At 42.1% G+C, this 10,636-nt stretch overlaps 1 protein-coding gene across 1 annotated transcript; it reads right to left on the bottom strand.

Moving 5' to 3' along the window:
• Positions 1-189: 189 nt before the first annotated feature.
• Positions 190-9,234, bottom strand: LOC306788933 (desmoglein-2-like protein). The gene is made up of 14 exons (XM_079284665.1): positions 9,096-9,234; positions 8,327-8,449; positions 7,256-7,411; positions 7,026-7,167; positions 6,762-6,925; positions 6,404-6,538; positions 6,121-6,306; positions 5,723-5,994; positions 5,449-5,591; positions 5,140-5,361; positions 4,294-4,524; positions 3,862-3,989; positions 3,418-3,747; positions 190-3,314 (listed from the first exon to the last, which is right to left on the bottom strand). The coding sequence occupies exons 1-14, from the start codon at positions 9,147-9,149 to the stop codon at positions 2,016-2,018; spliced, it is 3,585 nt and encodes a 1,194-aa protein (XP_079140791.1). The 5' UTR covers positions 9,150-9,234; the 3' UTR covers positions 190-2,015.
• Positions 9,235-10,636: the final 1,402 nt, after the last annotated feature.

The following is a 10,636-nucleotide window of genomic DNA, read 5'->3' as shown; positions in this document are numbered from 1 at the left end:
TGATTTGCAGTGCAAAACAAATACATAGTGTATTCAAACGATGCCCTTTCTGCTAAAAGCTAGAGGACCAAAACATTACATCAGTTAAAATTGTCTCATTAAACTAAGACACGATGTGGAGTCCAAACATGTTTTTGTCTGGTTACAATACTTGTAACCAGACAAAAAGCATCAACACAAAAGCTCTTTTCCATTTGACTTTATTACGACAGGAGGTGCGGAACTTTGAAAAATGAAACATCCTCATTATCATATCCAATACTGCTTTACTGCAGGCCTGTTCTAAAGCAAGATACAGTTTGTAATATTCATACAGCATATTAGAAACTACAGATGGAAACACATCAATAGCAAGTAGTAGAGCAACATCAGAGGCATTCTGCTAAATGTTTTCAGTGCTTGGCAAGCTCGTCCTTGATTACTCTCCCTATCCCCATACCCAATTTATGTTACCTTTACACACGCACACAACACACATACACTCAAACGCACACGGCGAGAGATGGAGAAACACACAATAAAAACAACATATTAAAAGCCCAGCTGGTAATTACGGCACAATATATATTTCAGCTATAATGTACATCTCTTATTTTATTTTTACAGAATTGGCACTTAGAACTTTTGGAGTTAACACTTGTCTTATTAGAAAATCACAATTTAGAAACACACACACATTCAGTAGAAATAGTAAAAAGAATAAGAGTGCAACAATAAAAATATTCTTTCGTTAACAGTCTGTGGTGACTGTGTTATCTTTTGATAACTGTCATCTCCCGTCTTGGTATACTATATCATTCAAACACTTTGGCGGATCTACAGTACAAACAGCATTTGCATATGTTCCAAGCAGTAGCCACCTATTTAACGTCTCCTGATTAGTTACAGTATATCTGAGGTTGCAGAGCGGCTTATGGCGCGGCTAAAGCTAGAGTACTATAAAACACAACCAAAGCCATCTTTAGAATCACACCGCACTATGAAAATATAGTACTCAGAGCACCGAAGCTAGTGTTCAAAGCCTATATGGATAAAGGCAACATTATTGTAGCTACCTCTGCTATAAACATTTTCAAAATAATTGAATGTGTCGAGATGACTTACGGTATAATTACCGTCATTTTAACAGAACTTGTGTCAAGTGACGAAATATTAGGATTCTATGCGCACCCTGCTATGTGTTGCTCTAATCTATGAGAGCAAAAAGTAAGATTTAAGTCCGTACCAATGACATGACTGTTAGCCAGGTGCTGGGATATGTTATTTTTCACACCCTTGTGGGACTTTGGGAGTAGTCGGAGATGTGGGGGCGGGTAAACTTTTTGTTTGCTTCTTCCATTTCCCGTTGGTTGGGAGATAAGGTCAGAGGTTTTAAGTTATTGTTTACTCAAGTTCTAGTCATGTTTACTTTCGCCGTTCCCGCCCTGAAGCCACTCGGGTTTTGTACCTGAAATAAATACAGTGCTTTTAGGGCTGTCATTTGGTGTAGAACTGGTCATTGTTGGGACGAGAGAAAGAGGGAACACTGGCCAACGTTTTCAGTCGGCATCGGTTTAACAGGAGAAATCATGTAATGCCTCTTAAAATCAGTTGCTTTGTCCCAATTCTGTTCTTGACAATAATACTGCGTAGTGTGCACTTTCAACTAATGTTCGTATTAGCAGGTAGCATACAAGAAATGCATGCACTTTTTGGTATCAACAAATGTCAGAATCATTTTACTAAACAGCGTTAGTATGGAAATCCAGTGCTTTGTACGGCCACAATAGTCACATAGTCAATACCACGTGTTAACTACTTTAATTAAGCAGGTGTGATATTACCAGATGAGGACATGCAGAATTGCACTTTTGGTCCAACAGACGAAACTATCCTTTTACCAGTTTTACCAAAATGTATCAAAATCTGTTGAACATACATGTATTAATGTACAGTATTACATTTTATACTGAAATTGATTTCAGTATATATTAAAACAAGTGAGATTAGTGAATATGCTCAACAAAAGGGCCGCTTTATGCTCTTGTACTGGATTCAATATTTCTCTCAGTGACTGAGACCTTCTTACGTTGCACAACAACTCTCTGGCTTCCTTTCAATTTGGGTGTGGCTTTCAGAGCAAATTCCTCATTTGAACCTGAAGAACCGTGGGAAGCCAGGGAAAAACTCTGAGTTTGAAGCTGAAAACCTTGACCTCCGATCTCTGAACCCTGCTCTGCAGACCCATGTCCTGTCTGACCAATGCCCTGTGCAAAGCTTGCACCTTGCTCTCCACCTGAGGAGCCATTCTCCACCAACACCACCTGCCTGGACCTGGAGATTGTCCCTTGTGAAAGGCCTTGTGCTACCTGCCCCATCACGCAACCCATTCCTACTTGCCTATCTACAAGGACCACACCCTGACTACCTTGCAGGCCACCAACCTGCACCAGACCCTGACCACCTTGAAGGCCACCAACCTGCACCAGACCCTGACCACCTTGCAGGCCACCAACCTGCACCAGACCCTGACCACCTTGCAGGCCACCAACCTGCACCAGACCCTGACCACCTTGCAGGCCACCAACCTGCACCAGACCCTGACCACCTTGAAGGCCACCAACCTGCACCAGACCCTGACCACCTTGAAGGCCACCAACCTGCACCAGACCCTGACCACCTTGAAGGCCACCAACCTGCACCAGACCCTGACCACCTTGAAGGCCACCAACCTGCATCAGCCCCTGACTTAGCCCAACTTGACCTACTGCCTGCTGGGTCCCCCCTGCCACAAGCACCATTTGGGGATTGGGCTCGACTACATACATGGGACTGGCAGCATAGTACATAGTGGGCTGCTGCATGAGCAGCGTCTGACTGGGAATCACAATGTTGTCTTGGACATGCACTGTGGGAGCAGTGGCTGAACCCTGGGCTCTCTCAGTGATTCGCTCCTCCTGCACAATGGTGGAGGATCCAGACGCTACATTGGAGGTGTTGAGGGTGTTTATATTCATGTGGTCCCTGTCCCTGGTGGTCTCCGCGTGAGTACTGACATGTGTGTGGGAGGACATGGAGGGCCAGACAGGAGACACTGGTCTGGGTGGAGAGAATGAAACCCGTGCATCCACAGATTCTCTCACCAAGGTTGACCCCTGACAGATCTCAGCCAGGGTTTTGAATTTAGGCCCAAGATCATTGAGGAAGGCAAGGTCATTATCATTCTCAAGAAGGCTGCAGCAACCTACAGAACCTGCCAGGGACTCCTGACCTTCATAGTCATAGACCAGAAAACTGTCCTTCTGCTGAGATTGGTGAACAGCATGGTCGGATTTCTGCAAATAAATAGAACCAGAGTATATTTTTGTTATAAAAACAAGCTTAAAAATTCAAAATGTTTGTTAAAAACCATTGGACTTGGGTGTTTTATGTACTCACACTTGAATAATACTCCCCCAGGAACTGATCAGATAGAGCCATCCCATCAAAGGCCCCAGCCCTGTATTGGGAGAAGCGTTGTCCTTGTCCTGTCATCATCCCAGCATCTACGTAGTCCATCGCCACCTGCCCACTGGAATGACGATATTGGTTGTACATGTCCATGTTCTCGGATGTCAAGATGGAAGTGTTTAGGGCACCGCCTCCACCTGCTGCGCCTCCCAATTTAGTCACTCGTTCTTGGTACATATTTCCCTCATAGGTGTTGATGTCCCTGGCATTTAGTGTGCCACGATCAACTTCCACTGGCGCATGTAGAAGAGGAACGTCCTGTGAGAAAAATGTCAGATCCCCGTCAGAGAAGCAGCATTTTAGGCAAATTAGTTTGACAAATGTTTTTAAAACTAAATATATCCAAACATTGTATACGCATAATCAAAGTACCCTGTCTTCTCCCTGCCCCTCGGTGTGATATGAGATGAGCTGTTGTTTTGCATCAAATGGAATGGCCTTGAAATCTCCAATAGCTGCTGCACCTCCACACAGGCAGAACAGCAGCAGCAGGGGCAGCACTGAAAAAGAGTGTCACACTATGTCAACAGAAATTCTTATAAAACTGTCCTGGTCAGGTCAAATAAAGTCAAACCATTAATCAGTGAATTACTTTAATCAACAAGAGGGCTCAAACTCATGGGAAGACATAACAAATAATCCATGCATGAGTCATGAACTGCCTCTTTCAAAAGGTGTCGGTGATTGGCACTTTCTTTTAATCTCTCCCAGCACACGACAACATGTCTGGTCTTGTAGAAGAAAGTTGATTGCTATGAAATTACCAACCCGTGGGAGAAATCAAATCGGTCATACTCTACTCACACAGCAGAAGCAGCAGTCCCAGGAGCAGAAGCAGGATACCTGAAACTCCAAAACCTGCAGTCTTTGTAGTGCGAGACCTACAGCTTTTAGTGCTGGCATCGCAATCACACACAATTACGTCCATCATCTGGACATCGTCACACGATTTCCCCTGCTGGTCTTTGACCTCCACTGCCACTTTGTACATGCCTGGCCACAAGTTGGCGTTGTCTCGCAGAATGGCTGTGGTCGCTAAAGAAAGATGAGAGCCACATTTTAAAAAGGTGGTGCACCATTTCATGAAGACGTTTGTTTGTTTGTGTCTTACTATATATGGCGAAGCTTACTTTCGCCAAACAGAAATGATTAAACCAAGAATGATCTTTTTCACAACGAACATACTTCTCATGGCAGAAAAAGCAGATAAGGCTGCAAAAATGAAAGATGGTTCCATTTGATTTTAGCGTCGCAGTAATCCATGCCAGTGATAAAATATGCACAATAGCAGTGCCCTGAAACTAATGCACCTATGTGGAAGGCAGTCAAAAAGAAAGTGCTTTCCAATTATTTTTGCAATGATTATGTGAGCAAACCGCCCCTGGCTAGGTGATTTTGGACCTTAAAATATAATGAATTTGTGGCAACATAACTTGTTTGTGTTATTCACACAAACTTGTACTATCTGACGCCAATGAAATGACAAATTAAAAAAACTATACAGCACTGAAATTATCACAATCTGCTTGCAAGTCTCACTGGATTTGTCTTAAAAATGCTCTTTCATGTAATCCTTGAAGAGTACTTAGCCCGAAAGCCCATTAAACGCTGATTTGCAGGGAATTCGCAGAGGCGTAATTGTAATCTTACTATTAAGTTGCTCCACCGTCCATTTCCCCTTTTTGCTCCCGTCAATCACAGTGAACTCAAATGGTGCCGAATTGGGGAACTCGTCTTCGTCTACGGCTGTGGCGTAGATCACGTTATCCTCGAGGCACATGGTGTGAATAGTAGCGGTCAGGGTCGGACAGTGGTCATTAAAGTCCTCCACCTGGATGGCTATGGTCCCAGTGGCCGTTTTTGAGGGAATGTCTGAAAGCCAATCGAAAGAGAGATGAATGTTTAACCTCCAGCGTATCTGTCCACTGGATCTGAATGATCGTCTTTACAGAAACTCACCGTTGCTGATGCAGATTATTTTGGCATAATATGTTCCATTGATCAAGAACTTGGACTCTCTGTCAGGTAGTTTATTCAGCCTGATATCTGCTGTATTTTCATCAATAATCAACCAGTTGTCATCATCTTTGATTTTAGCATACCTATAAATATGAAAATACATACATGTGAGGACAAAAACAACACCAAGCTATTCATGTACAATACATCGGTTCAAAGCCGCAAAGAGAGCCATCTATACAACGTCTGTTCATCTACCGCTGTGTGGCCGTACCTTACGTTGGTGGCTGTCATTAGCGTGTCACTGTCAATGGCAGCGTAGTTGGCGATAACTTTTTTGATGGAGACGGTAGAGTGGTCCTCAGAGATAGTCACCACTTTGACACTTGGTTGGAATCGGGGGCCTTCCTTCTGATTGATCACATTGACATTGACACTGTAGGCTTTTGCGGTTGACACCCCTGCCCCGGAGGCAAAACTGTACGCTGCTTTGTTGGAAACAGCCACTTGCAAGTTGACCAACGTTTGTTCCTCATAGTCCAAGGCCTGCAGATTGAAGGATAATGCACAGGATATGCCGTTCCCGTTAGCCTTCGTAGTGACGTTTGCTCTGCTCGTTGAATCACACGGTTTACAATTTCAGTCTGTCAACATGTAACTGCACTCTTTTACCTTGCGAATCATGATAATTCCTTCATTGGTCTTAGAATCAGTAGTGATGTGGAAATAGCCAGCCTCATTCCCCGAGATGATTGTATACACAGCCAGCCAGTTGTCAGTGTGCATCTGATCCATGTCAATGGCTTTGATCCTCATCACTTCCACATTGACAGTGTTCTCCTGCACACTCCCTTCATACTGCAAATAAAACACACAGTTGCTTTAGAACAGCAGTATTATGAAAGCCAATTTTAAAAAAGGAAAGTGTTGGTTGTGGTAATTGTGTCACACGTACCGATTCTTTCTCCAGAGTGGGAATATTGTCATTTATGTCCAGAATTTTGACCGCAATTTCTCCGGTTCCTGTGTTTCCTCCACTTTGTCCATTCAAGTCTGAGGCTTGTATGGTCAACGTGTATGTGTCCTGCCTCTAAAGAATAGATAAGATATACAATGCACTGATTAACACATTCTAGTTTTTAAGTTTCCAGCAAAGCCTGTTGACTCATATGCAAATGATTGTGTCTTAATATTTGGTTAAAAATTGCAAGGGAATGCACAAAATGCCTCTGTCTCATTGACTGTGACTCAACAGGTAACAGGGAACTTTTGGTTGTACAAGAGAATCATTTCCGGTCAGTTAAGTGCCTCACCTCCCTATCGAGGGTGTTCTGTCGAACCTGGACCTCCCCAGTCTGAGAGTTGATGAAGAACATCCCAGCTGTGTTACTCTGCTCCACAATGCTGTAGTACATCTTGGAGTTTAGTGTGCCCGCTTCATCACCATCAGTAGCTATAACTTTCATCACAACAGTACCTAGGAACCACCAAAAGGAATTGAATAATATATCAGTTTGTTGAGTGCAGGTCAAACATAACTTCGCCTTCACAATTGTGTTGTAGATGTCTTTAAATACCCGCTGCACTTGATTCATGGACGGATCCAACTTGCTGTACTTTAATGACTGGTGGGCAGTCATTCACATCCAAAACTTTGATGTTAAGTTCGATATCCTTTTCAGCTTTGGTCCCGTCGGTGAACTTTGCAATCCCTTTTAACTGCAAAAAGAGATATCAAAACAACGTCACCATCTTCTCCCTGTGCAGCTTGAGGGCTTGACTGTAATGAATGTGTTAGTGCCCTTACGTTGTAGGAAGGGATCTGCTCTCGGTCCAGAATGGAATAGATTTTCACAAAGCCAGTATTTTCGTCGATACGAAATATACCTTGAGGGGACTGGTCAACACCAGGCCCTGTCAGATAATACAATATCTTTGTATAGTTGGCCTTATCAGAGCGAATCTGAAAAATAAATACACAAACTGAAAATGAATTCACTTGATCTGGAAATCTAACATCTTCCAATTACAAGGAAAAGTGTAAAGATCTACTGTGCATTTTTAACACAACAATTTTATTTTTTAAACTGCATTCTATGACGCATTCAGTTTATGTGAATGCAAGCATGCACCATGATAAACAGTGGTGGAAAGTAACTAAATACATTTACTCAAGTATTGTACTTGACAATATACCTCACTACATTTCACCTAACTCCATCTATTCAAAAGCTATAATCACAAATTAATTTAAGTTAAAATGTTACAAATAACACATATCTGTTTATAACATATGATATGTTGTTACAGATTAAACTTAAAATAACATTTTAAATAATATTATGCTATTACACTGACAGGAGCCCCTCTTCATTGACTACTAATCAATTTGATGCTTCTGTGCTTTTACTGAGAGGACATTCTGGATGCAGGACTTTAACTTGTAATGAAGTATTTTATAGTTACTTTCATAATATGGCATCCAAACTGGGTTTTTTTCTCTGATGACAACAACCACAAAAACTAGCTTATTAAATTAAATGATGTTAATGATTGTGTATCAAGCTCTAGTTGAGACGGGAAACTAGCAGACAGGTGAGTGTCTGTCTAAACATCAGACATTCATTGTCTCGTTGTGCCCGACCTGACTCATGATCAACAGCCTGGGGAGCTGATCTTACACATACTCGGTAATATAAACAGTGAGGTGTTGCAACGGAGTGGATTATCATTGTCAAATTGATGTCGGGCCCACCTACAATTACTGTCAACATGGCTGCCAACACATTTAAGTGATTATTCTGTATTCATAGGATTCTTTAGAAAGAAAGAAAGAAAGAAAGAAAGAAAGAAAGAAAGAAAGAAAACAAGTACACACTTTAGCAATATACTGCAAGCCAGTGTAATCGTTGTTCTCAAACAGCTGTCTGGGAGCTACGATCCATTCTCTCTTCTGTCTCCGTAACACTGGCCCTTTTCCTTCTGCCCCAACAGGAACAAGCTGCAGGTAAACAGTCAGGGAGGAAGAAACGGGATCATCACTATTAATGAGTAATAGCTTCATTCACATGGACTTCACATATTTTTTAAAAAGTAAATAGATTGTTTTATTGTCAATAAGCTATGACCTATATATAAATATATATATATATATATATATATATATAAAACATTTTAAATGAACGTGAAGACCGTCACCCTCTCTTTTACTTTGCAAAGTCTACATAACTTCACACAACATACTGAACCCTGTTCACCATCCGACAGCTTACATCTCCCCTAATGTGACGTGAAATATTCATCAGGGGAAATCGACATGTGATACGTATGTAGCCTATGACTTATTTATGACTTTATTTTCCCCCAGTATCAAAGCAGATAAAGATAAAAAGCTGCTTTTACTGGAGAGGAAATAACAAAGAGCCGTTCCGTGACAACACAGTAAACAGAGACTGCGCTTTTATTGTTCCTTTCGCATCTTTGGCCGCAAACCCGATTATTTGTTACTTAAAACTACACGCGCACTAATGAATCCGGTGAGCTTCGAGCGCCACCAGAGAAAAGCCACACCTGTGTTAGACCCGTTGTCCTAGCCACGGTATCGGCCATGCAACAACGTGAAGCGGCACAATGAACCCTTTACTCACAGTTAGGAAGACCGCCAGCAGAATGAAAGGGCTGCATTCCCGCAGTGGAGCCATCGGCTTGAACACAAAATAAAAAAAAATAAACTTTCTGAAAGCCTCCTCTTGAAGTAAAAATCGCGACAACTCGACTCCGTCTGCAGTCCGGCGCTGGTTTCGTACAGACTTTGACCCTTCGGAGGGGAGGAGGAGGAACTTTCACAGCGGTAGGCGGTTCCTCTCTCTCTCCGGTTGATCGCTCACGCGCTGCTGCTGATAACAGGCGGAGAGAGGAGGGCGTCATGTCCTCTGAGTGCACAACAGCAATATGTGTGTGCGGCCTATTGTCTTTGGTAGGAAGAAGGAAAGAAAAGCAGCCTGGAGTGAGAGGAAATCACTCCAGGCAACATGTGTCCAAAGCAGACGAACATGCTTTTGTTATGAATCATCACTTTTATTTAGGACAACAAAACAATGCATCACAATGTCTTTCCGTCTTGACTTTGCAGTGTGTGAACAAGTCTGCTTTTTAATTCTGATTCTGATATTCAGTTAAAGTGTTTTTTTATTTTTTAGTATTGGAGTATTGGAGTAATGGAGTATTGGAGTATTGGAGTATTGGAGTAATGGCGTAATGGAGTGTTGGAGTAATGGAGTATTGGAGTAATGGAGTATTGGAGTAATGGAGTGTTGGAGTAATGGAGTGTTGGAGTAATGGAGTAATGGAGTATTGGAGTAATGGGGTGTTGGAGTAATGGAGTATTGGAGTAATGGAGTATTGGAGTAATGGAGTAATGGAGTGTTGGAGTAATGGAGTATTGGAGTAATGGAGTGTTGGAGTAATGGAGTGTTGGAGTAATGGAGTAATGGAGTATTGGAGTAATGGAGTGTTGGAGTAATGGAGTATTGGAGTAATGGAGTATTGGAGTAATGGAGTAATGGAGTGTTGGAGTAATGGAGTATTGGAGTAATGGAGTAATGGAGTGTTGGAGTAATGGAGTATTGGAGTAATGGAGTATTGGAGTATTGGAGTATTGGAGTAATGGCGTAATGGAGTGTTCGAGTAATGGAGTATTGGAGTAATGGAGTATTGGAGTAATGGAGTGTTGGAGTGTTGGAGTATTGGAGTGTTGGAGTAATGGAGTAATGGAGTAATGGAGTATTGGAGTAATGGAGTGTTGGAGTAATGGAGTATTGGAGTAATGGAGTATTGGAGTAATGGAGTAATGGAGTGTTGGAGTAATGGAGTATTGGAGTAATGGAGTAATGGAGTGTTGGAGTAATGGAGTATTGGAGTAATGGAGTATTGGAGTAATGGAGTAATGGAGTGTTGGAGTAATGGAGTGTTGGAGTAATGGAATAATGGAGTAATGGAGTATTGGAGTAATGGAGTATTGGAGTAATGGAGTAATGGAGTATTGGAGTAATGGAGTAATGGAGTAATGGAGTGTTGGAGTAATGGAGTGTTGGAGTAATGGAGTAATGGAGTGTTGGAGTAATGGAGTAATGGAGTAATGTAGTATTGGAGTAATGGAGTATTGGAGTAATGGAGTATTGGAGTAATG

The sequence above is a fragment of the Melanostigma gelatinosum genome (assembly GCF_949748355.1).
Source record: "Melanostigma gelatinosum genome assembly, chromosome: 15".
In the NCBI taxonomy this organism is placed as follows: domain Eukaryota; kingdom Metazoa; phylum Chordata; class Actinopteri; order Perciformes; family Zoarcidae; genus Melanostigma; species Melanostigma gelatinosum.
This window is presented reverse-complemented; position numbering and strand designations above follow the sequence as displayed.

Bases quoted from the DNA above. Each gene is read 5' to 3' on its own strand.
- LOC306788933 (XM_079284665.1), bottom strand. From the start codon at position 9,149: ATGGCTCCACTGCGGGAATGCAGCCCTTTCATTCTGCTGGCGGTCTTC. The intron at 6,926-7,025 runs GTATTTAAAGAC...GGTGGTTCCTAG, and splicing joins CCATGAATCAAGTGCAGCGG to GTACTGTTGTGATGAAAGTT. The intron at 3,315-3,417 runs GTGAGTACATAA...ATTTATTTGCAG, and splicing joins TGGGGGAGTATTATTCAAGT to AAATCCGACCATGCTGTTCA.